At 33.7% G+C, this 27,540-nt stretch overlaps 1 protein-coding gene across 1 annotated transcript in view; it reads right to left on the bottom strand.

Moving 5' to 3' along the window:
- Window positions 1-27,540, bottom strand: part of KIF18A (kinesin family member 18A) — an 83,318-nt gene that overhangs the window by 38,267 nt on the left and 17,511 nt on the right. The window contains exons 7-12 of the mRNA XM_019650710.1: window positions 24,767-24,943; window positions 23,236-23,310; window positions 22,917-23,029; window positions 18,547-18,709; window positions 11,613-11,777; window positions 5,643-5,764 (exon numbers count right to left, since the gene is read on the bottom strand). Coding sequence (XP_019506255.1) covers window positions 5,643-5,764; window positions 11,613-11,777; window positions 18,547-18,709; window positions 22,917-23,029; window positions 23,236-23,310; window positions 24,767-24,943 — 815 coding nt within the window. The remainder of the gene's footprint in view (window positions 1-5,642; window positions 5,765-11,612; window positions 11,778-18,546; window positions 18,710-22,916; window positions 23,030-23,235; window positions 23,311-24,766; window positions 24,944-27,540) is intronic.

The following is a 27,540-nucleotide window of genomic DNA, read 5'->3' as shown; positions in this document are numbered from 1 at the left end:
GTTTTAGGTTTTATGTTGAAGTCTTTAATCCATTTTGAGATAATTTTTGTGTATGGTGTAAGATAGGGGTCAGTTTCAGTTTCTTGCCAGTGGCAGCTCACTTTTCTCAACACCATTTTTTGAAGAGATTGTCCATTCCCCATTGTATATTCTTGGCTGTTTTGTTGTAAATTTATTGACCATATATGCCTGGGTTTATTTCTAGGCTCTCTATTCTGTTTCACTGATCTATGTGTCTGTGTTTATGTCACTACCAAACTATTTTGTTATAGTTTTGTTATATAGCTTTAAATCAGGGACGATAATGCCTCCAATACAGTTTTTCTTTGTCAAGACTGCATTGGCTATTCAGGGTCTTTTGGTGGTTATATACAAATTTTAGAATCGTCTTTTCTATTTCTGTGAAAAATGCCACTGGGATTTTGATAGGGATTGCACTGAATCTGTAGATTGCTTTGGGTAGCATAGACATTTTTAACATATTAATTCTTCCAATCCGTCGGGGCCGGCTGAGTGGCACATTGGTTAAGAGTTGGCTTGGGACGCCAGCTCTGAGCAGCAGGGTCCCGGTTCGGATCTCACATGAGGGTAAGTGACACTGTGCCCTCTACAGCTAAGATGGTGAACAATTCTTCCAATCTACACGCACAGAATTATTTTTCCATTTATTTTTGTCTTTTTCAATTTCTTTCATCAATGTCTTATAGTTCTCCGTGTACAGGTCTTTCCCTTCCTTCATTAAATTTGTTCCTAGGTATTCTATTCTTTTTAATTCAATTGCAAATGAAACTTTTCTTAATTTCTTTCTGATAGTTTGTTATTACTGTATGGAAGTGCAAATGACTTCTGTATATTGATTTTGTATCCTGCAACTTTACTGAATTCATTTATTAGTTCTAACAGTGTTTTAGTAGTCGTTAGGGTTTTCTATATACAGTATCATGTCATCTACAAATAGTGACAGTTTTACTTCTTCCTTTCCAATTTGGATGCCTTTTCTTTTCTTGCCTAATTGCTCTGTGAGGACTTCCATACTATATTGAATAAAAGTGGTGATGGTGTCCATCTTGATTTGTTTGGGATTTTAGAGGAAAACCTATCAGCTTTTCTTGTTTTTTAATTAAAGTTTATTGGGGTGACAATGGTTAGTAAATTTACATAGGTTTAAAGTGTACAATTCTGTAGTACATCATCTGTATATCACAGTGTGTGTTCACCACCCAGAGTCAGTTCTCCTTCCATCACCATCTATTTGATCCCCTCCCTCCCTCCTTACCCCATGGGAACCACTAAACTATTGTCTGTGTCTATCAGTTTTTGTTTCTTTGTTTGTCTTGTTCATTTGTTGCTTGCAGTTTTATATCCCACATATCAGTGAAATCATGTTTCTCGACTTTCTCTGTCTGACTTATTTTGCTTAGCGTAATAATCTCAAGATGTATCCATGTTACCGCAAATGGCACTATTCATCTTTTCTTATGACAGAGTAGTATTCCATTGTGTATATATACCAGATCTTTATCCAATCATTTATCGAAGGACACTTGGTTGTATCCATGTCTTGGCCACTGTAAATAAAGTTGTAATTAACATTGGAGTGCATATATATATATATATATATATATATATATATATATATATATATATATCTTTATGGATAAATGTTTTCAGATGTTTTGGGTAGATACATAGGAGAGAGATTGCCATTGAGAATAATGTTAGCTGTGCGTTTGTCATATATGGCCTTGATTACTTTGAGGTATGTTGCCCCCATACCCACTTTGTTGAGAGGTTTCATCATAAATGGATGTTGAATTCTGTCAAATGCTTTTTTGCATTTATTGAGATCATCATATAATTTTTATCCTTCATTTTAATTTGTGCATCACACTGAATGATTTATGAATGCTGAACCATTGTATCCCTGGAATAAGTCCCAGTTGATCATGGTGTATGATCTTTTAAATGTATTGTTGAATTTGGTTTTCTAATATTCTGTGGAGAATTCTGCATCTATGTTCATCAGGGGTATTGGCCTGTAATTTTCTTTTCTTGTGTTGCCCTTGTCTGGTTTTTGTATTACAGTAATGTTGGTCTCATAAAATAGATTCTTCTCTTTTTTCTTTTTTTTATTAGTTTCAGGTGTACAAACAATGTAATAGTTAGACATTTACACCCCTCACAAAGTGATAACCCCCTACTCCAATCTACTACCCCTCTGACACCGAATATAGCTGTTACAATTCCATTGACTCTATTCCTTACATTGTACTCCACATCCTGTAACCATATATAAATTAAATTATAATTGACATTCATTATTATTCAGCTTCAGCTTTAGGTGTACAGTGCAGTGGTCAGGAATATAATCAATAATGTTGCAAAGATTTTGTAGGGTATCTGATGGACACTTGTCTTATTAGGGAGACAACTTCATAGACTCTTCATTTTTTAGGGAGAGTTTGAGAAGAACTGGTATTAAATCTTTGAATGTTTGGTAGAACTCACCAGTGAAACAATCTGATCCTGGACTTTTGTTTGTATGGGGGCTTTAATTAGTGATTTCCTTACTAACCTTACAGGTTTTCTATTTCTTCTTCTTTATCTTTTTCTTTTTTATATATTTTATTGGGGAATTGGGGAAGAGGAACCGTCAAGTTGTTGTTCTTCAATCTTAGTTGTGGAAGGCACAGCTAGCTCAGCTCCAAGTCTAGTCGCCATCCGGCTGCCCGTCGGCAGCTCCCAACCTGCTCAGCTCAAGGTGCCATTTTCAATCTTAGTTGCGGGGGAGACAGCCCACCATCCCATGAGGGAGTTGAACCAGCAACCTTATTGTTAGGAGTATGTGCTGTCACTAGCTGAGCTATCCTGCCACCTTCTGGCAGCTCAGTTTGGGCGCAGCTCACTGGCCCATGTGGGAATCAAACCAGTGACCCTGTTACTCAGAGCTCGCGCTCTTAACCAACTGAGACACTCGGCCAGCCCAGGTTTTCTATATCCTAATGATTCATTCTTGGTAGGTTGTATGTTAATTACTTCTAGGTTGTTCAATTTGTTGGTGCATAATTGTTTGTTATAGTCTCTTATGATCCTTTATATTTCTGTGGTATGAGTTATAGTGTCTCCTCTTTCCTGGCTGATTTTATTCATTTAAGCCTTCTCTTTTTGTTGGTGAGCTTAGCTAAAGGTTTGTCAATTTTGTTTAACTTTTCAAAGAACCAGCTCTTGGTTTCATTGATCTTTCTCTATTTGTTTTTTGTTTTTTTAGTGTCTAATTCATTTATTTTTGCTCTGCTCTTTGTTATTTTCCTCCTTCTAATAACATTGAGCTTTGTGTGTTCTTTTTCTAGTTCCTTGAGGTGTAAAGTTAGGTTGCTTATTTGAGATTTTTTTTTTTCTTTCTTGAGGTGGACATTTATCTCTATGAACTTCCCACTTAGAACTGGTTTTACTGCATCCCATAAATTTTGGTATGTTGCATTTCCATTTTCATTTGTGTCAAGGCATTTTTTAATTTCACTTTTGATGTCTTCCTTGACCCATTGGTCATTCAGTAGCATGTTTAATATCCACATATTTGTAATTTTCTAGTTTTCTTCTTGTAACTGATTTCTAGTTTCATATGACTGTGGTCAGAAAAGATGCTTGATCTGATTTCAATCTTAAATTTAAGACTTGTTTTGCAGGGAAACATGATCTATCCTGGGGAATTTTCCATTTGCACTTGAGAAGAATGTATATGCTCTTGCTTTTAGATGAAATTCTGTATATATCTTTTAAGTCCATCTGGGTTAATGTGTTGGTAAGGCCGATGTTTCCTTATTGAATATCCTGATGGATAATTTATCCATTGATGTAAGTGGAGCATTAAAGTCCCCTACAATAATTGTATTGCTGTGCATTTTGCCCTTTTGGTCTGTAAATATTTGCTTTATATATTTAGGTGCTTCTCTGTTCGGTGCATAAATACTTACAAATGTTATACACTCTTGTTGGATTAATCTCTTAATAATTACGTAATGCCATTCTTTGCCTCTTATTACAGTCTTTGTTTTAAAGTTTAGCTTTTGCCTGTCTGGAAAATTCTTCATCTGTTCTTCAATTCTGAATATTTTGTTGGGTAGAGTATTCTTGGTTGAAAAATTTTTTCTTTTAGCACTTTATATACTAAATCGGCTTTTTTGCCTCCACTGTATAAAGTCCTGCTAAGATAGTTCATCATATCCATTTTTTTTTTACATCATTTAATCCTTTCAAGTTATTTATGAGCATTATAATCTATTTTAATAAATGAGAGAACTAAGGGGCTTAGTAGGGTTAAATAATTTATGCAAGGTTATATTGCTAAGATAGACTAGAATTCATGACCAAATCCAAAACTCATACTTTTTCTACTATGACATATTGCCTCCGTTTGTGTAAATAAGTAAAGAGTTAGTCAGAAATCTTCTTGACCATTTTGAGGCAAAAATTTATTTTTAATGAGTTAATCTCTTTGGCTTACATAGCAAATACAGTAGAGTTAAAATCAATTACTGTTTCTTTCATAACTTTAACTCTTGCAGGTTGCTGAGTGCTAATAAATATTCAATATCTGTTTAAGGTATATATAGATGGTACGGGGAGATTAGGTTGAGCTTGTATCCATAGAAGAATATCTCCCTAAAGTTTTCTCTGTCCTTTTTCTTATTTTTAAAAATAACTACCTTAATACGATTTCTCTTACATTGAAAGTATGGAAAATTAATTACTAGTTATTAGAGAACACTAGAACTCCAGTAGAATTTTGGGCTAGGAGAAGGCCCTAAGAAAAATGAACCTCTCATTTTTCCATAACATGAAATTGAAACCTAAGGAGCTGAATGACATATCAAAGGTAACAATAATAAAGATTAAGTTAGAGATTTTACTATTATGTTTCAAAAATCAAATGATGTTTCTATTGAGCTGGTAAAGAGAGCATTAAAGAGCTACTATACCATCTTACAGCATAGGGAATAGAGTCAATGGAATTGTAACAGCTATATACAATGTCAGAGGAGTAGTAGATTAGGGGGGTGGTGGTTATCATGTTATCACTTTGTGAGGGGTGAAATGTCTAACTATTACATTGTTTTGTATACCTGAAACTAAAAAAAAAAAAAAAAGACTTACCAGGTTCTAAACAAAAGAAATAAAAAACCTTATACTGAAAAATCCAGGTGCAACTCAGAAAGAAAAAAAAAAATTGGGATGCTTGATGTAAAAAGTACACAAAAATAGTAACTTCATTTTAATGATAGCAAAATATCATTCTGAATTATAAATGCTTAAAAACTGCTTACTTAAATATCCAGTTATTATTAATAGTAACTGCTTATAAGAGGGGAAATGGATGGCCAGAAGACAGGTAGACACAGACTTCTTTTCACTATATAGGTATCTTTGGAATTTTGCATTACATAGTATATATTGCATGAAATAATACATTTTTAAGAGAAATGATTTTAAAAATATAAAGCACTATGCTTTCTGATGCAGGCAGACAATTAAAAATAATGTATCCTGTACCAGGTAAAACACAGTTTTTTGGCAGCAGAAAACTTCCATGCTTCAGGTGCCTTAGGTCTACAGTTGCAGAATAGGTAAATACATGTACTTACGCCTCAGTTTGCCTGTGTTGCTGTTCTTGAAGACAAGCAAGATCCATCATATGTTTGATTTGTGCTTTCAAATCTTTGTTCTGGAGGTGCAAATGGTGACAATGGAGATCTTTACTGAGTTCCTAGAGAAAATAATGCAAACTATACATCAGATTCATTTAAGAATGTAAAAATTAAATCAATTTTAATAAAACTTATTTTATATTGGTATCAATAGTTTTAATGTTTTTATATACGCTATGATATGCTCAGAAACAAAAATAAGTGTTCTGGTGTAGGTGTCTATAACTTACAAGCAAGGTAAGTTTCAAGTTTCCTGATACACTCAGGACAAATTTTATTATGATGAATTTCTTGTCTATCCAACTTGTTCACAATACTGTGAAAGTACATGAATATGACCAATGTTTGCTTAAATGTCTCTTTTATAAAGAGGCTGTCCCTGAGCACTCTACGTAAAGATGGACAATCTCCATTCACAATAGTCTCTCTCATAGCATTGATCAGTAACTATTTATTTGTATGTTTATAGTTTCTGTCTGTACTAGATGGTAAGGTGAACCTGCAGAATAGGGGCTGTCTCAAAATAGTTCAGTGTTAGAGCCCAGGATACAGTGAATGGAGTTACACGCAATAACAACTTGCTTTCACCCAACCGTGGTATAAGCATCATCCTACAATAAAAGTGTGAAAAAGTCTTTAGTGGGCTTCCATTTTTCTCAGATCATGTGCGTAGGCCAAACTGCTATAAAAGCTACCACCTAAAATTACTTATCTTTTCTCAAACTTACTAACTTTAGTATGAAAAATGTCAGCTAGGTGGTTATACTGAGGTATGACTGGTAACAATCCAAAAGCAGCTTCAGAATCTTTAATTGGGAAAATTTTAGTCAATATAATGAAAGGCAGTGAAATTTTTTGACCATTGTGAGGGGCTGAGAAAACAATGCCATAAAGCAAGAGAGCTGTGTCTGCAAACGTCTTCCTGGGGACAATTCCTATAATCCATTTTAGCTTTTCAATATTCCTCCCATCCTGCAGTTGATCATTAATTCTCTAAAAGCTTCAAGTTTTTTTTTGTTTTTTTTTAATACTTCTTATGCCAGTGGTAGGTGCTATGACAGGGAAACAATGTCATTCTTTGTGTCTGAGATATATTCAAGTTGGGGGTTATTTACATGACTCATGATTGTATTTGAAGAAATACAGCAAATATTTTAGAGAAAACTGTCATTAGGGAGTCAGTATGATATGGTTAGAGTTGCTGGCCTATATCAGGTAATTTTAGAGAGGGTCTCAACCATGACCACTTTAAGTCAAGAATATGGTTGTTATGTGGATTAACTTATCTGACTAAAATAAAAAGCCTGACTATGATCTCTTTAGTGTTTTCCAGTTAGAAAATTCAATGATCCTAATAGTGCAAGCGTATCTGCCAAATATGCCATCATTTCGCTTTAAAAAAAAATCCATTCTTTATGTGCTTCCTCTGATAATCGTATTCCTTTATTGTTTTGAATCACACTTCTTTTAAAGAGGCAAGCCTTGATTGTACAATTATATTATTCAAAAATATAATGGGCCTTGGATAGTTTGTCATATTTGGAAAACCAAGTTTACAATTTGAATCTTTTCTGGTCTTGATACACTAATGACTGAATCTGATTAAAAGAGCATGGCCTACTCTGAGAACTACAAGTAGGTTAGTAACGGCTTAAGTGAAGAATATAATGAGAGGTGGTATATAAAACTTGAGCGGTATTCAGGTGCCATGCCAGCCCTGGGAAATCATAATAGAGAGATTATATTAAGGAGAAAGCACTGAAGAGTGATGTGATCAGTTACCTTTTAGAAAGCTCATTTCATTGCAGTAGAGAGAATGAATTGCAATGGACCAAATGTAACAGCCCCACTAATGGAGGTAGGAGTTTGACTTAGGGTAGTGGCAGTGAGAGAGAGAGAGAAATGGATTTGAGAGGTTAGGAAGTAGATAAGGCAGGAGGGTACTGAAAAAAGAGCACCAAATTAAAAGTCACAGTATTGGGTCTGTGTCCAGAGTATGACTGTGGATAAGTCCTTTTACAAAGTTAGAGCTCAGTTTGCTTATGTAGGAAATAGTGGCTTATAAATAGATAATTTTCCCTGTGAAAATAGCCACAGAAAAAAGAATGGAGAGGTGGGAATGAAGAGTTTTAATTTTAATTTAAAAAAAAATGTATAATAACATGCATTAAAAACAAGGATTTAAAAATCAATTCAGGTTCATATTCAGATTAGAAAATTCTGCTTAAGAGAGTTGTAGAAGACAGATTGTTAGAAAAATTCAATTTGACTATATTAAAACATTAAATTTATTGAAAATAAGCCAAACAATATTAACTTTGTAAATGCTACTAAGTATTGGGTTGTCGGAAAAGTCATGACGCATTTTTGCAACGAAAAACATAGAAAAATAAATACGTCATGATTTTTCCGACAACCCAAAAGATTAACAAAGGAAAAACAAATTAGCATTAATAATGCTAAAAGGAAAACCATACCATTTTTTAAATTGGGAGCTTAAGATAAATATGGGAAAGGAAAGGTAAACTAGTAAGCTTCTACATTTTTTAATTTTGCCTCTTTAACACTAAACAAGTTCTTAAGTACTTCTCTAGTTGAGACTGGGTGATAAATTGGAATGTTGATTATAAGACAAACATTAAATTATAAGTATATACTTAAGACTAGTGTGGTAAAATACTCTAGTAATAACATTTTAAAACTGTATATGTATTAATTTTTTAATGAATGTACTAATGCCACTTGAACTGTATACCTAAAAGTGGTTAAAATGGTAAATTGTATGATGTATTTTACGACATACAAAAAAATTTTTAGACACTTCATGAAGGGTTAAATATTCTACTAGAACATCATGACCATAAATAAGAGTAACAAAGAAAATTAAAGACTCTAGTAGTTATTTTAAAATAAGGTAAAAAATGTAACTTTAACCAAAATACTAGGCATTTTAAGTCATTTAGACAATGATCATCTTGAGAATAAGACTTCTTTACATATACATGGTCTCTAACAAATAATAAGTGGAACTTATAAATAAGTAAAAAGAAACAAAAAACTATATAAACATTGAACATCTGTTAACTTTTCCAGAGAATCAGCTCTTGTACACTTAATGAGAAACACTCATATGGCCAAGAATATCAGCTGTTTTCTCTGAAAACTTTTTATCCAGAACATGGCTTGGGTACTGTAATGGAGGCTGTCACAATCTACGATGAGCACCTACAGTTATAGATGCCTCAAAAATTACATTTTCTAAGCCTAGATAATCTCTATGATGGTTTATTGATTACCCGTTGTCTTTTTTTTCTTGCTCCTTTTAAGTAACGCAAATATGTCCATTGTATCATCTTATGATAATTATAGCACTTTTTATAAATGTGCTTTAGTGTTCTCCTAGAATAGATATCCTTAGTATTGTATGAATGAAAGAATGACTTTAGAAAAAGGCAAAACTGTATGAATGTGACCTCCCCAATCTCCCATCTGGGAGATCTATATAGCTTTATGATCAGATTCTCAAAGGCATTTATGACCCCCCAAAAATCAGAATTACTGTTTTGGAGGGAAAATGGAAAATGTATTTTATAATGCAGCTAACTTTGTTGTGCTCCGTTTGAATACCTGTCTTTGGCTACTGATGTCAATGTTATTGTTCCCTGGAATATTATTGAACTAATATTTATCAACCATCTATTATATGTTAAGTGTTGGTAGGCCTTTACATATATCATTTAAGTTCACAATGCCTTAAATATATTCTAAAGATGAGAAATTAAGACAATGAAATTAAACAACTTGTCCAAAGTCATATAATCAATGTCGGAGTTAGTATTCAACACAACTAAGTAACAGAATTACCAACCACTCCCATGCCAAAGTCTACCCTCTTCCCAATATTTATATTCTCTATGTAGGGAATATTATAGAGTGCTTTATCAATTAATTTATATATAATATTATTAAAGTATATGCTGTATGTACTACATTTAATTTCTAATCTACTGAACTAACTGGAATGCTTTCAGCAAGATAGTCTGAAGAATTTTAGAATTAATGAGGTGTAGATTAAGCTGTTGTCTAACTCTCAAGTGAATCTCCATGCTAAAGAACTATTCAGTTTATTTGTCTTTGGCTTTCTTCTTAAGAAATGGGGTTATCTGCTACTTGCTGCTTGCAGCTCCTTTCAGTACCCTGAACTGTCATCATTGACTACTCTTTCTAGTCTCCTCTCTCTCCAGTTTGAGCTTTAATGCTAAAAACAAACACAAACAAACAAACAGACAAACAAAAAGCCATTTATAGCTATTGCTCCAAACAGAGAATCCATTTTCCTGGTCATGATGCATTAGATACTATCTTTGAATTATAAGAAAAAAATTGATATCTTTGAATATTAACAATCACTAGCTGCATCCATTTATTACTGAATATTTTATACTTTATTTTATTGTGTTTATTTTCATTCTAGTGCTTTCTTCTAGGAATTTCAGAAGAGTAAAGCCGCTCCTCCTTTAAAAAAAACGTAAAGTTCTTTTGTAAAGTTCTTTTAAAGTATTAGGTATTTGGATCAAAATGAGCTACTTTGTAGCAGTTGCATGCTAGTTACTTATTCCATATTTATTTACCCCCTCTCTTTTATTAAGAGAACTCTAATTTTGTTCCTGGCGATAACGTCTCCAGCAAAAACACTCACCTATTCCAAATTCCCTTGTATCTAGGGATAGCCATGTGACAATTCTAGCCAATAAGATATGTCTGTTAGGAATTTCTGAAAAAGTTTTTGCTGTCCCAATACAGATATTCCTCATGTTTTCTTTCTTTCGTCTTCTTCTGGCCTAAGTGTGAAGTTGAGACTAGTGATGAAATACTGATAACACAACTATGAAATGACAAATATAATGACACTGAGGACATTTTGGAGATGCTGTATTAAGAATAAGCTGCATATTTCCAAGACTCATTATTGTTAAGGGAGCAAAATACTGCCCCAACTGGATAAGACACTAAAATCAGATTTCTATAATCTTGTGGATGAACACAATTCTCATCTGATTCTGCCATTAGCCATCATTATTTGTCCCCACTCTTTACAAATACCATCTGTTGCCATTCTAGGTAGAGTATCTTCAGTTTAGTACATATATACACATGCATACAGCTTTCAAATCAACTTTCTTTAGTTATAGTACAAGTAATGGTAACCGTGTTTCAAACTATTTTTGCACAAAATATCAAGTATTAAAACAAACTAAAATTCCCTACATGATTCCTTAAGTAATTTGAAATAGAATTACTTTATTTTAACTCAAGAGCTATCTCATAAAAGGATGCAATCGCCTCAGAATAACATTTAAAAGTAACTTTACTCTTCTGAAAGTACAGGAAAGGCAAATCTAGTAGGTAATTAGTGAGGTAGAAAGCATATTCAGTTAAAAACAGTAAAATTAGTCAATTAAATGTCGGAAAGATAAAGCAATAGTTGTCTTATGAAAGATAGTTACTCAAGAACCAAAAATGAGAATATGATTAAAGAGCTCAGTTCTTACAAAATAAATCTGAATATACAGGCACACTTTGTTTTATTGTGCTTTGCAGATACTGCATTTTCATCAACATTGAGGTAAGGTCCTTCACCACAAAATGATTATGACTCGCTGAGGACTCAGATGATGGTTAGCATTTTTTAGCAATAAAGTATTTTTAAATTAAGGTATAAACATTGCTTTTAAAGATATAATGCTATTGAATACTTAAGAGGCTACAATATAGTGTCAACATAACTTTTATATGCACTGGGAAAAATTCGTGTGACTCGCTTTACTATGATATTCGCTTTATTGCAGTGGTCTGGAACTGAACCCACAATATCTCCGAGGGATGCTTGTACAAACACATTTGTACCTTTGGAATATGACCATTTTGACCTAAGAGTCCCATTTCGACTTCAACACGATGGAGCCAAGTCGTATTCTCATCAAACTGCTTCAATTCCTCCTCCCTTTTCTTCTGTAGGTAGCAGTGACGAGTTTTCAACATTGCAAGTCTATGATCTCGTTTGCAAGTAGCCTGAAAAACAATGCATTTAATAGTCAATGCAATTTTTAGGATATTGGATGCATGTAATATTAGTAAAGTAGTATATTTCCTTATAAGTGTGCTATTGTAGTCTATTAAGTAAGGCGACACGTTTGTACTTAAAACTATTTCCCGTTTGTAATCTCACAATACTACTGCTTACAGGAAAATAAAAATTGAGTTGAGTCATTTTTTATAAAATTACTTGTTAAGAGTTTATGGCTTTAAGAAATACAATGGCCAAATTGAAGATTAACATTTGTGTGTGTGTGCTAAAATACATTCCTTTAAATGTTGCACTTGAAAAGTTCATATACAGTCTGACAAGTCCCATGATTTCCTTACTCAAAATTAAAACAGATGCATGTCCTGCTCTTGTCTTTACTCCAATATGAAAGATGTGAAAAAATAAAATATTGTACTGCTCTGGTTTTGCCTATAAGGCTTTTAGATTGACTGGTGCAAATGATAGAAAAGAGCTTATATCAGAGTGGTCATAAATATCTGATCTTGCCTGATGCATAATGGATATTATGAATATTTTTGGTGTTTTACCTAGGCATGAAATGAGATAAAAACTGGCCTTTTGGTTTCTTACCCCAAGGGTCTTGCACAGTATCATGGGAACTGTGGGCCAGAGCAGCTTGACCTGTCTGGGCTCCTTGCCAAGAAGAAACTGAACTCAATAATCATCAGATATGATGGCTGGACCTGAGATAATAGATCCCCATGGATTAGAACAAGTTTCTGCAGTGATTTTGGAAGTAAGGAGCTACATGAATGAAAAAAAGAGCAGGAACAACACTGGAACTTAGTCAAAGTCCCTTACTCTCTTTAGGAGATAAGTTATTCTTCCTTATTATTTTTTATAAAAGATGTAGTGACATTTTGGGGAAAAGCTAGGCATTAAAGAGATCTGCACGACCTGGCCGGCCGGCCAAGTGGCTAGTTGGTTAAGAGGTCGCTCAAGAGTTTGAGCTCTGAGCAACAGCGGTTCGATGCCTGGCTGGAGCTGAGCAGCTGCTGAGCTGCCAACAGGTGGCAGGATGGCTCAGGTTAAAAAAAAAAAAAAAAAAAGATTCCCACAAATGTGAAACAATGTCACTCTTCCAACTACCTTTTTGTGTTTGTTTTACAAAATAGTCAGTTATTTTTCATTGAAGTGTTACTTATGTTATTTTGCAATGGATTAATCAATTATTTTTAAATTAATTAATACATAAAAGTATATTTGTAAATCCCAGGGAAAATTTTTAATATGGGAATATTCGTAGGTGGAATCCACATTAACAAAAGCTCTTTGAGGTCCTAAATAATTTCTCTAAAGCAGAAAGGGGTCTTGAGGCCTGCAAAGTTGAGAGCCACTGTTATAACAGAAGGCAGTGATATGTGGCTTCTTGATTTTCTTCTGCTATTCAGCAGATGTGAAAACTTGGGTAAGTCAGCCTCAGTGGGTCTTCAGTGACCTTATCTGAAAAATGAACATAAAAGTATTGTACCTGCCTGAAGGAAGGCAGTTAAATTGTGTTTACTTTACTTTAACATTTTTAAATGTTGTAGGTACTCTTAGATACCAGGGCAGAAAATGGTCTGTGGGTGTGATGGCAGTCAATATTTAATACTAAAATAAACCTAGCTGAAAACCCTAAAAAGTATATTTTTGAGTTTTTACTTCTAATGTTCATGAAATGTATCCTCTATGATGCTCCATGGGGACATTTTCCATCAGGGCACTCCCACTGAATCACTGTTATGAAATAAAGCACAAGTGAGTATTTGGGAATAAATTCTAAAATATACATGCTAAACCCTGACATTAAAGTAAAATTTTTGCCATTAAGGTTTCAAAGAGTTTTGCCTATTTTATTAACAAAATCCTCAGGACACCACAGAAGGTCTTGAGCATTAACATTAAATTCGAAAATTGAGGTGTTACTATTGCTTTGTACAAACGGACCACTAACATGGCAAACTCATTATTTCGCTAAAAATAATTTGCAGATTATTTTTACATGGGCATAAAATTACCTAGGAGCTTAATTTTAATACTCATCTCCGTGTCCATACTCTAGAACCATTTGTATCCTAATCAATGTTCTCTTAGCGCTCCGCATAATAACCCTCTTTTGGAGAGGATCCAAGAGAGATAAAAGTCCTCGCAAGCAGTTTACTGAGACTATGTTTTGACACTTCTGTGTGTAGAAAACAAAAAAAACAAAAAACTCAGCCTCTAGATGTCTTCCTGTTTTACAACTATTTAACTACAGCTAATAAACTAAAGAGGTTTTATCTCTGTTGCTCACCTAAGTCTCATAAGAACAGCTGTAAGAATTGGCAAATATGAACTGAAATGACCAAAAGTAAGAAATCATAAAAGACAACGGGTTGAAAAAAGGCTACTAAGTAGAAGAATAAAGATGAAAACAAAAAAAAAATAAAGAAAAAAGCCAAACCCATTCCCCCACTCTATGTGTTAATTTTTCTAAGCACTCACCTCTGCAGATTCAAAATTCAGTGGGGTAAACAAAATAAGAGTAAAACAACTATATTTAAATTAGTTTGGGATAAAATAGACCAAATTTATTAATTATACTAAATAATATTCAAATGTTTAAAAAATGGCAGTCTGATACTAAGCTCTGATAGTGTGTTATTCTTTGAACTACAAAAATAGATTGTAAAATTCCTGGCAACCAAAGTTTCCACAATCTGACCCACTAGTCTTTCTTTCCAATTGATTGTCAATAATTTCAAATATGGCAAATATGTCTTATATTGTGTGCCATCTCCAATCCTGTCATAGTGGTTAGCTCTGGCAACTTCAGATTTAGAAAGAGTATGACAACCAATCAATGATACCTGCTATGGGTAAGGAATTGGAAATTGACAGGAAGTTTTGAGTAGTTATGTACTTCCATACACACTGTCCCACAAATGTGCTATGCTCTGGACAAACTGATATCCTGTCTAGAACAAACTATTTCTATTTGTTTTTCTTCCACTGATATTCTCATGCAATGCCCAGTATCAATCTCATCTCTCCACCAGGAAGGCTTTCTTCACCACATGATTGGAAGCCACTGTTTTATCCTTGGAACAGCTATACCATTTATAGTACAGCAGTGATGAAGAGCACAGACTCCACAGCCAGGGGTTAATATTGGTTCAGCCACATTAATCAGGTATATAAGTCCAGACAACTCACTGGATTTCCTAGTGCCTCTGTTGCTCACAAATGATAATATAGGGTCTACCTCAAAGGCTTGTAATAAATACCATATGAATCAACCCATGCAAAGGACTTTGAAAAGTATCTGGCACATAGTGCTCAATAATATTAACTTTTTTTATTATTGCACTACTAATTACTTGACAGTCATTTAGTGCCTTATCATTTTTATATTATTTTATTGCATCAATTAGCTTATAAATAATTTAAGAGTATATAACATCTCATTCTTTTCTTTACCTCTATTGTATCTAGCACAATTCTTTGCATATAAACAAGTGTTCAATAAAACTATTGTTTAAAGTTGAGATACTAAATCAGTATCAGCTCCCCATTACTGAATTTCCTGCCTTTTTTCCATAAATAAATCAGATAATTGCACCTTCAGATAAGTGGCATTAATTTTAATGGATACCTACACAAAATCGAAAAGAATGATCATCCCCACTGAAAATTAATCTGTAAGTGCAAATAATTGAGATAAAATGTATAATTCTTAGAATATATCACATAGCACTATCTCAGAATTCTATTTAGCAAACATCTGAAAGGGGTCACAACAACAAATTGATATATTAATCCTATGAGATATTCTGTTGTTTGGAAGTCATGAGGTTATCAAAAATACTGGCAAGATTTTGCAGTTCAAGAAAGTTAAAGTACACATATAGCAACAAATCTCAAAGATATGCATTTCGTTTTCTTTTGCCTTTATAGGATGTGAGCAACATTTTAAATACACCTTGAAAAACAAAATTAAAAAGACATTTTCTGTATTCAATACATTGTTTCATCAACTGTAGGCACTGTGCTGTACAGATCTCTTGGGTTACTGGTTTTGCCTAACTGAAAATTTTTACCCTGTAACTAATATTTCTTGGTTTCAACTTCCCCACAGCCTCTGGCAACAACCATTCTACTCTACTGAGTTTGACTATTTCAGATTTTTCATATAAATGGTATCATGTATAAAAGAATATGTCCTTCTGTGTCGGGCTTATCTCACTTAACATGTCCTCCAGGTTCATCTATGTTGTCACAAACAGCAGGATTTTCTTCCCTGTTTTTTTTTAAAGCTGAATGATATTCTATTGTATACTTAAAAATTGCTAATAGGGTAGAGCTCATGTTAAGTGTTGTTATTACAATACTACTACTACTACTGACAAAGATGATGGGAGGAAACTTTAGTGGGTGATGGATAGCCTTATGGCATGGACTGTGGTGATGGCTTCACTCATGTATCTTTATCTCCAAAACCACCAAGTTGTATACAGTAAATACTTACCGTTTTTTTGTATGTCTGTCATAGCTTGACAAAGTAGTTAAAAAAGGGGGCGTTTTCAATAAGATAATGCATAATAAATGTATACTCCGTGAATAAATTGCTAATTTTGATAATATAGTTTAACAGTTACTGATAAACTGGCATTAGTGATACATTCATATATACTTCAGGATTAATTTCTTAGCATATCAACAACTTTCCCATCCCATAGGCTCAGGAAAAACTGAAATGCTAGTTTTTTAAGATACTATTTAAAATTTGACAGCTTTCAGAAATTAAAATAATGTAAAATTTTTATATATAATTGTTACTTCTGGGAAGGTGGAAAAGGAGAAACAGATGCGGGGTGGTGGTTTAAGAGGACTGTGAAGTTATTTTTAAGAGAAAGCTTTTTAATATAACATATGAATGTATTTCATGTAATACCTGTGTAATTAAATTAAATACATAAAAATAAAATAAACCTTATCACCAATGAACACCAAAACTGGCGGAAATAATTATCCAGTATTTAAAAAATGTTTATTTTTATGATCTTTGGTAATCTGGCAATGTACAAATCCAGGGGTAGTGGTATATATGTGAGTGTGAGTGTGAGTGTGTGTGTGTGTTATTTATCATGCTTAGAACTCATGCTTCTTGAATTTATCTTATCAGTCCCAGAAAATTCTGAGCCTTATACTTTTCTTATGATCCTTTCCCCTTTTGCATGAATATCTATGAGATGAACGTATACATTCTCAGTCTAACCTTCATGTAACAACATTTTGTTCACATTCCTTTTTATCCTGTGATTTCCTCCGATTGCCCAGCCCCTTAATTCCCTTCAGCTATACCTAACATGCAAAAAGCACAGGGATGAGAGTACAGGCTCTGGAATCAGCTTTCTTGAGTTCAAATCATAGCTCTAACACCTGTGAGCTCTGTGACTCTGGGCAAAAGGACTTCTGTGTACCTTCAATTCCTCATCTTAATTATGAGGATAATAATATTACATAGCTCATAGAATTTTCTAAGAATTAAATGAATTAATGTACATAAAGCACTTAAAACATTGTCTAGTATTGTATCCACAAAGTGAGTTTTTAAATTTCAGTAAATAAATCTTTAGTTTCTGGATGTCTCATTTGTTCTCTTCTCATATATGGATTATCTTTTTACCTTTGATTGCTTTATTGTTAATTCCTTCTTTTGATGACTTTATTCGTTTTTATAGTTTTTACCAGAGTGCTCTAGTATTTGAAGTTTTGGGTGTTCTGTCATTTGCTAAGACTGCTGACTGGTTTACGGTGAACAGTTTCACCACGTGTTTGGAATTTTGCACAGTGAGTTCTCACTGGTGGTTTGAGTTGAGGGTCTGTTTCACTAGGCTCATTTCACGTGCACTGCTTCTGCTCAGTTCCCCACAGATTATCAGTGGTCTGATACCATTTTCTCTGTTACCTTCACACCTCAGAAATTTGCTAAACAAAACACATGGACTGTAAAAATTTTAACTTCAAATCTTGTGAAAAGTATATTTATAACAACAGTCTTCCAATGAGACTGGGGTGTTCACTTATCCCAGGCTTGGTTCCTTCTTTCTGTGTTAATTGGTAAGATGTTTTTTTTCCTGGGGTCCTCCTAATATGAAGGGTGCAGTGATTGTGAGGGTCTCAGCTTTATGTGGGGACTATGATTTCTAGCTCCCTGTCTCCCTCTGGGTCCTTATCTAACTAGTGGTGCACACCAAGGGCAGGCTGGTATGTGTGTGGGGGGAAGAGAGGGCAGTGTGCTCCTGCATTCAACAATGAAATCAACTAAAAGTTGGTCTGCCTTTTTTAGAACCATGTAGTGGAAATCCTAACAATGTCAGTGATAAAATGTAAAATATTCTTCCCTGGGAAAACATCTACTATTGGTCTAGGTTGTAAACTACAACCCGCACCTTGGGGGCTGCTCCTGCTGCCCCGCCTTTGGGGTTCAAGCCTCCCTGAGTGTGTTACTTCATTCACATTAAGTATCTCATCAACCCTCACAGAAGCAAGCTCCAACTGATATTGTGTTTCTTTGTTTCTGACAATTAGGCATTTAATTTTCTTTCTTGTACACTTAACTATGCATTTAAAACGATGTTTGCTCCAGTTCCTCCAGCACATCCAGGTGGTTGTAGAGGATGGGGAACACTGCTTGTCAAATTTCTAGAATAGAAAGTCCCCATGTTTTTACATTTCCTAAAATTTAATCATTAAGTTGTTAAATACCTTTTCTACTTTGTCTTCGGAACACATCATTTCTATTTGCTTATGGCATTGCTGTTGATAGTATGATTTAAGTTCATTTTCTTTAAGTAACATTTCCAACTTCAGATATTCTTGCCTAATTTCTTCTCGATTCTGGAACAAGCAGTTCAGAATTTCTTGAAATCTACAAAAAATAAAACACATTATAGAATCTCACTAATTTTATTATAGATGATGCAGAGTTTACTTAAAGAAATGCATGAACAGAAGACATACCACTCACAGAATCAGGCTCAATGATAAAGAGCAAATTGGTTAAAGTGACTATTTCCTATTAAATTATAAAAATGTTTGCAAAAGGTTGCTAACCATTTTTACTAGACTGGTTTTCTCTCTTGTCCAAGATATCGGTATTATAAGGCCTTTGGTATTAGTCATATACTGTATTTCGCTTAGCAAAAATAAACTTTGTTTGTATGAAAAAAGGATGATAATCGGGACCTCTACTATCCAAATTCACCAGGCCCCAGAAGCAACACAGTATTGTGTTGTTTTGGTGTTGGCTCACTGTGAGAAATAAGCAGTGGGTGGCATAATCATATGGCGCCTCCATTGCCCCCTAGGGAAAGTGAGATAGCCAGCTTTTCGCTTCAGAATTTGTTACAGTGAAAACACACCATAAGGTTAGGTACCCCCGACAGCCTGGCTAAGAGTCAGATGACACTGCCAGAACCCAAAACATTCAAGTTTACAATGTGGTAAACCTAGAAAAACCACTCCACTCTGTTTCTTCCAAAGGACAATATAGATTTAGAGAATCAAAGTTGGGGAGTCTGACCCACATCTCCTCCAAATGCATAAAGACCTCAAGCTGAATAACTCCTCTGAAAGCCCTAAAATGACCCACAATCCTGCATCCTCTTGGTCAACAGAACATTAGTCACAGCAATATTCTAATTTTATAAAAACATATTTATGCCTTTCAGTCATAATCAGTTCTGAACTACAGTAACACAGTCTAAACGGTATAAACAGTCACAGACAGGCAAAACTCTCAAAGAAAAATTAACTGTGAAGCCTTTAAAATAAAACTGTAACAAAGTATATACACTTAAAAATAAATGTTCTTGGCCAGAATTTTAGATATATTTGTAAGGATCTGTGGTAAAAACACTGCCAATTTACGTCAGTAGTTCTTAATGAAACTCTATTGGGGATGAATATAAACCACAATACATCGACTTTACTGCAGTTTTGTCAAACTCATAAATATTTCATAGGAAATAAGTACGGACATTGCAATTGTATTATATTACAACAATGCTATTGCCAGTAAATGAATTGATAAGTTATCTTTAGGTTATACTCAAAGATAATTTCTTAGTTTTTCTGTAATATTTTACCCAAGGACATAGTTAAATATTTGTCAATTTTGTAATTCTGTGGTGCAGACTTATTTCAATAAGTGGTGTTTAGTGATTAGGATGGAAGGGAGGGAATTATTAATAGTATCAAAGTTTTCTAGAGAGGTCCTTAAAAAAACTATCATTTTAGAATAGTAAGAGTGTTAAGGGACTAATAAATAATACCTATTTTCCAGTCATTTAAAACATTCAAGTAACTAGAAAACAAAAATCTTTGCCAATAATTTTAGGTGATATGTAATGAATATTAAACTGTACATAATTTTCTTGGTATAGTCACAAATGAAGTTTAATAATTACTCTGTATAAAGAATAATTGTACTTTCTTTTTATGATTTCTTTTTGAATATTATCTTTCCAAATAGCTTTGATAGACAACAAATATTGTATATTCGTCCCTTTATTTAAACATCATAAACATGTTGTTTTTTAAGACACTTTAAAAATTCATGACAATAAAAAAGCTACATGCAATAGTATGATTGATATAACAAAGGTATTTCATTTATTTCTTTCAGGAGACAAAGTATTTTTGAGAAAAATGACAAAGGCTACGGGGTATATAATTTTATCATTACCTTCTTTATAAATACAAGTTAATTATTTAACTTGATTTAAATCTCAAAGTTTTTATTGTTGGTTAAGTCAGGTTGAAATGTGAAAAATACCCCAATACATGCTTATTTCACAGCTCAGGCCATCTCCTTCCTGAATCATTTCACCAGAAGGAAAGGTTCAACAATTTGAAGCCATCAACTCCAGAAGTCTACTAACTCTGCAAGGTTGTAAACTGGTAACCACATCTGGTTAAGTGCTGCGGAGCAAGTAGTCCACGCAGGCAATGACTACAAACCTACAATGACTACAGTTGGTGGCTTCTTTAATTTTCAAGAAACTTGCATCAAAAAAGAGATCTGGTTGCATGAGGACCAGTCCCACATTTGATTAACAAATAATAGTCCCATATTGGATTAACGAATAAAATAATAATCTGACTACTAATAATACATCACAGTTAAAAGCTTTCTTTGATAAGACTAAATGAATAATGAGGCATCGCTTTTACTTGTTATTTTTTAAAAGATACTGTAAAATCGGTGGGATATAACAAAAAGCATCATAAGGCTGATAAAATATAAGTATTTTGACAGTGGGTTAGGGGAATTGACAGAAAATAATTTAAACACTTCAGAAAATCTCCAGTATAACCTGATCTCTTGTACAATAACGATATATGGGTCACTTCATGCTATTTGAAAAACTGATTCATTGTCATTGACAGAGAGAAATAACTGTTTAATTACTTATATTGGTGAAATAGCATAGTATGGGAGCAAAAGGATTAAGATTTGAGAGATGATTTAAATTTCTTGTCCATATCTGTAAATGAGAAAACAATACCCCACTTTAAATTTCAAAGGGTTATTGTAATGATCAGGTGAAATTAATATGGGCCAAAAATCATCCAAAACTATAAAGCCATCACAACAACAAAGTGTTATTAGTATCAGAAGTATTTATCTTGGCATCTGGGGTCAACTGAGGCAGAAAAAATATATATTTTTTTCAAATCAAGAATATTTTATGTAAATTCAATATACAAATCCAATTTAAAAAAGGTGTTGTACCAGACACTAGGTTGAAGGTTGCTGTTGACTAGTCTTTCTTCCTTACATTCACCAAGATATCTTCCAGAAACTCTAGAGTTCCAAAACAGTGTGAATGACCATTGGTTTGAGTTGTGGTTGTTTCTCATACTAATACAGGAATTGGCTCTGGGAGTGTCAAATAAGTTTAACTTTACTGAACTTTAATCAAAGTCTAACAGAGTCCATTACCACAGGCCCTCTCAGAGCCTTTAATATGCTGATGTACTTTGGAAATCTTTTATTAGATTCCTTAAGGATTAATTTCCAAAATTATTTGATCCAGGAATTCCTTACTGTCTTCTTAGAACCACTCAAGATTAATAGCCTTTGAACTATTGTAGCATCCCATTGGGACAATTTGGAAAACTGTCTTAATTGCTTAGGGGAAAAATACTTGTGAGCACTGTATTGTTGGGTTGTCGGAAAAGTCATGACGTATTTTTTCTATGCTTTTCTTTGCAAAGATGCGTCACGACTTTTCCGACAACCCAATATTAACAGCTTTCTTTTCTTTTAAATTTACCTGCTAAGAAGCTTAGTGCAAACCATCAAAATTATGTATCAATTTATATCATTCAGAGATGTTCTTTCAAATAATTAGCCTCTTAAATTCATTAAGTGGATTATTACAAGTTATATAGAGTCAAAAAAGGATAAAATTTACATGAATGATACAACAAATGATAATGCCAGATGCGATCACCTCAATGTTTGTGTGACCCCTCCCTCCCAAATTCACGTTTAAACCGAATACAAAAGGTGATGGTACTAAGAGGTGGGGCCTTTGGGAGGTGATCAGGTCACGAGGGCAGAGAGCCCATGGATGGGGCTGGTGCCCTTATAAAAGGGGCTCCAGAGGTCTCCCTTTCCTTTGGACATGTGAGGATTCAAGAAGTCTACAACCTGAAAGAAGGCAGGCACCCAACCATGCTGGCACCTTGACCTTGGACTTCCAGCCCCCAGAAAAGTGGGAAATTTTTTTGTTGTTGTTTATAAGCTATCGAGTCTACAGTATTTTGTTATAGCAGCCTGAATGGACTAAGATACCTGAGAAGAAAAATAAGAAAACCGCTAAAAGCTAATTTCATAAGTGACATAATTGGCTTTACCTTCTCCATCTTGTAATGCCTGGTTTTCCTCACTATGTATATAATCACAACTAAAATGATCTAATCTCCAAAGTGTGCAATATGAAGAACAATCAGTGACTTCTTGAATTCAGTTGAGAATATATATAGACATACAACAAATGATAAAATATTTGACAAAATCTCAAAACAATAAAATCCTCAAAACGAGATCTTAATGTCATTTTTACCTTTCAATTTCTTTTTCCTGAGGGTCTGAGATTATTAACTTTGCTTTGTTATTTCCATCAATAAAGGCTTTCTGTTCTTCATAGGCTTTTAGTTTTTCTTTTAACATTAAAATCTAGTAGAGAGAAACACTAGTTAAAATGCGAATTATTTGTTTCTATTACACATGGCTACAGCAAAATTTTAGCTGTGAAAAATGACTGAACAAGTCAGATTTCAACTGTAACAGAAAAACATGTCAAATTTTTAGACAATTAAGACTGCAGAATCACATAAAGGAGTAACTGGGGGAGATTAGCGTAACAAGGTAGACAGACATACCTCTTTCTTCTGCTCATTACAGATCTTTACATACTGAGTTATATGGCTGTCCAGGTGAAGAACATTGCTCTTCAACTGTTAAAAGACAAATTATGATTGTGGAGAGAGAAAGATAATGATCACAATCATACAGCAATATATATGAGCAAAAGGCATTATATCCTCTTTAATTCAGTTCCATGAATTCAGAATTTGTGGCAAGTATGATCATGTGACAATCTTCATCAATTATGCTCATGTTTAAAACCTATGACAAGAGGATATGCTGAGCGCATTAATTATGTAAATGAAATAATAAAGAAATTGCTTTATTATCTGAGAAAAGTTACTTTTAAGAACCTGCAAAGCATTCTTTCATTCGCAATATAATAAAAATTGCCACTTTTTTTCCCCTCTGACTTCTAAGAAATTCAGAGATAACTTTTAAGTTCCATACATTTGTAAGTTCAACTAGTTTTTAATGAACTCTTATTACATTAATCCTTTTTATAATAGTATGGGGCCCTTGGCAGCTATAGAATAGTAGAGAGAGCATTAAGCATATAAGTCCAAATATTTATTTCAAAGCCCTGCCCATCGTTCACTTAAATGACTTTAAAATTTAAGTCATTAAAATTTAGTTCTTAAAACTCTGAGCATGGGATTCCTCAATGGCAGACCTAAAAATGCCTTCTTCAATGGGTTAAGGATCATATGAAAAACATGTGTGAAAAACCTCCACATGCTCATATAGTACAACCAAATAATTACCAATTAATTATATAAATAGTGTATGAACATTCCTCTAAGAAAGACAATAACTCGCTCCTGTTCATACAATGGGAGTAGCAGGGAAGTAAGTGGGAAACAGAAGTCATCACACCAATTGAACTCTAGGTCTCTTCAAATCCTGAGATCCTGTGATTTTAAACATATACATATTATCTTTGACTTACATATTTTTTAACTACTCCAAATTATTGGCAAAAATACTGATATAACTAATCATTATTATTGTATATTGCTGGAGCTACAAAGAGATTGGTTATATCAATATCATATATGTAGAAATAATTATTTAAAAAAGGCTATTTATAAACTGAAGCAGATAGTACATCTCTTTTAGAGATGAAATAACTGAGGCTTGGAGAAATTAGCTAACATGTCCAAGGTTGTCAAGTAGAAGGTGTTGGTGCTAGGCTAAAGCAGTGTCACCTAGGCTGCCAGAGATGTGTTAAAGCCTTCACCAATTATTCCAGGGTGCCATCAAAATATCATGTGCCATGATGTGAGAAAAGATTAGAAAGAAAGGCACTAAAACATCCTAGCTCCCAAAAGACTAAATAATAGTATCTATTATATATTTAATTAAGAGGCTTAATGGTTTAATTATCAAAGTTAATGTTCAATGAACCCCAACCTTAAACAATATTTTCGACCCTGTCTCCTAACTCATTAGTAGAATACAACTCTAAATCAGTATTTCGTTAGAATTACAAAAAATCATTTGCACTCAGTACCCTTACAACAAAGGCAGAGTCAACACACTTACGGAAGATTTAATGTCCTTTGCACGGTTAGCATACTTGAGAGTGTTATATGTGTCATCGTAGCTCATAGAGGAAGGACTAACAGCAGCTATCATTATAGTTTGACAGTTGCCTCCAAGAGAATCCTTTAACAAGCGAGTGAGCTTACTATTTCTGTAAGGAATATGCTGATTCTTTCTCTGAAAGAACAAAAAAAGAATTCTTGTGTCATTTCCCACATTTAAATGCAAACCCGCTACCACTTCACTTTAAGAATTTAAGCATTGCCCAACTTTGCCCAGACTTATGATATAATTGGTGATCTAAATGATGATAATGAATCTTATGGGACTATTCAATGAATATAAAAAACAAATATCTTAAAGAGTATATCTCCATCTAAATAAATGTGAACTTTAGTTAATAATAAAATATCAATATTGGTCCATTATAGTTGTGATAAGTTCATTAGTTATGATATTACCGTGAGATCTTAACAACTGGGGAAACTGAGTGTGGGGCATATTTAACAAAATTTTTCTGTATTATCTTATTAACTTTTCTGTATCTAAAACTACTCAAAAACAAAATGTCTATTTAAAAAAAATTCCATTTTTAAAAAAGGAATTAAAATACAACATATATGACCTATACAAATATACTAGAGGAATAATAAGAATTATACATGGTATAGAGTTGCTTCTCTCATTAAATAACCATCTAAAATGGATATAAAATAAATTATAATTAAAATTTTAGATACTTCATCTGAAAGTTGAAATTCTAAGAGGTTTTCTTTTAGTTAAAAGATATTGTTCTGATTTTAAACTAACAAACAAATTTTCCAAGAAGTACAACTTCTATATAAAAACAGAACATTATTATGTTAAAATAACAGCGACCTTATTTATCCAATGTAAATCTTTCATTTACAGAAGAGGAAAACGAAGCTCCCAAGTAAAAAAAGGTGCAATGACTTGCCTCAGGTAGCACGGCTGGTAATTCAGAGCTTGAAATGGGCCCTGCATTTCCCAGTTCCCAGTAGTGCTGTGCTTTCCATCAGACTAGTCTTTCCCAAACAGTGAGGAATGTGCACTGCTGCTGGTACTTGAAATTATTTTTGTTCTTTTTTTATATTAAATTTATTGGGGTGACATTGGTTAATAAAATTATATAGATTTCAAGTGTACAATTCTGTAGTATATCATGTATATATTGCATTGTGTGTTCACCACCCAAAGTCAAATCTTCCATCACCATATATTTGACTCCTTTCAATCTTCTTCTGTCACCCTACCTCCCTCCTTAACCCTCTGGTAACCACTAAAATGTTGTCTGTGTCTATGAGTTTTTGCTTGTTTGTTTGTCTTGTTCATTTGTTGCTTTCAGTTTTATATCCCACATATGAGTGAAGCCAATGGTTCTCGACTTTTCCTGTCTGACTTGTTTTTCTTAGCATGATAACCTCAAGATCCATCCGTATTCTAGCAAATGACAGTATTTCATCTTTTCTTATGGCTGAGTAATATTTCATAGGGAAATGCAAATCAAAACCACAATGAGATACCACCTCACACCTGTCAGAATGGCTATTATCAACAAGACAAGTAATAACAAGTGTTGGAGAAGCTGTGGAGAAAAGGAACCCTCGTACACTGCTGCTGGAAATCTAAATTGGTACAGCCACTGTGGAAAGGAGTATGGAGGTTCCTCAAGCATCCTTTGATAGATGTTTGGATAAAGATGTGGTACAAAGGAATATTACTTGAAATGTTTTTACATGTACAAGACATGCATTAAACACTGACTCCTAAATGACTCTACAGAAGTCAATTATTAAAAATTAAGTATGAAAAAATACTATAGTTTAATTTTAGAAAACCAGTCTCTATACCATTCTGTCTGCTTACATGTTTGAAATTTTAACTTAGAATATAAGTCTTCTTGCTTTTGCAATCTTCATGTGATTTCAGACCTTGCCTATTTTAAAGATTCCACAAATTATTTTAATATACTTTATACTAAGTCAACAACATTGTGTAGAGTTTAACAGTAATTTTCCTAAAGCTTTTGCACCTGCTTTGAATTTAAGTTAAATGATAATATTTTAACTTAAAAAAGACTCATTTCTTTTCTTTTTCACAAATACAGAAGTTGTCAAATATGCTGTGTTCTACTAAGCACTTCAGGCATATAGTAGATGTAAAATATTTTAAGTGCTCCAAAAGCATCTAGTAAACATTATCATGTTAGGAGATTTAATTACGTTTTATATCTTAAGTTTCTTTCATTCTCTAAGAAAAATCAACACTCTTTAATATTTAACTTGATTTTCTAGCATATAAAATACTAACCAGAACAGATTTAGTTTTTCTAAAATGTGTCTTGTGTCTTTATGCCAATTCAATTATCATGCTTGCTGTGTAGTGATCATTAAATGGTAATTAAAAAAATCAAGTTATCAAGTTCAAAATAAGCGATGAGAAAGTACCATAAAATATTATTTATCAATCTGATATTCAATACTTTTCCTTCAACAAATTCTGGTTATAAAACTGAAAAATTAAAAAAATACAGAACCAGGGCCGGCCGAGTGGCGCGATGGTTAAGAACTGGCTTGGGACGCCAGAGGGCCCTGGTTCGGTTCCCACATATGAGGGCCAGTGACACTGCCTTCCACAGCTAAGATGCTGAATAACAGTTCAACCTGGAGCTGGGCTGCCGTGAGTCACCGGCGACGGCGTAGGCTGCAGTCCCTGTGGCAGTGGGTTGCCATGGGCTACCGTATGTAGCCAGC

This window comes from Hipposideros armiger, unplaced genomic scaffold (assembly GCF_001890085.2).
Source record: "Hipposideros armiger isolate ML-2016 unplaced genomic scaffold, ASM189008v1 scaffold_145, whole genome shotgun sequence".
Lineage (NCBI taxonomy): Eukaryota > Metazoa > Chordata > Mammalia > Chiroptera > Hipposideridae > Hipposideros > Hipposideros armiger.
The sequence above is the reverse complement of the archived record's forward strand: the minus strand, read 5'-3'. Positions and strand labels throughout refer to the sequence as shown.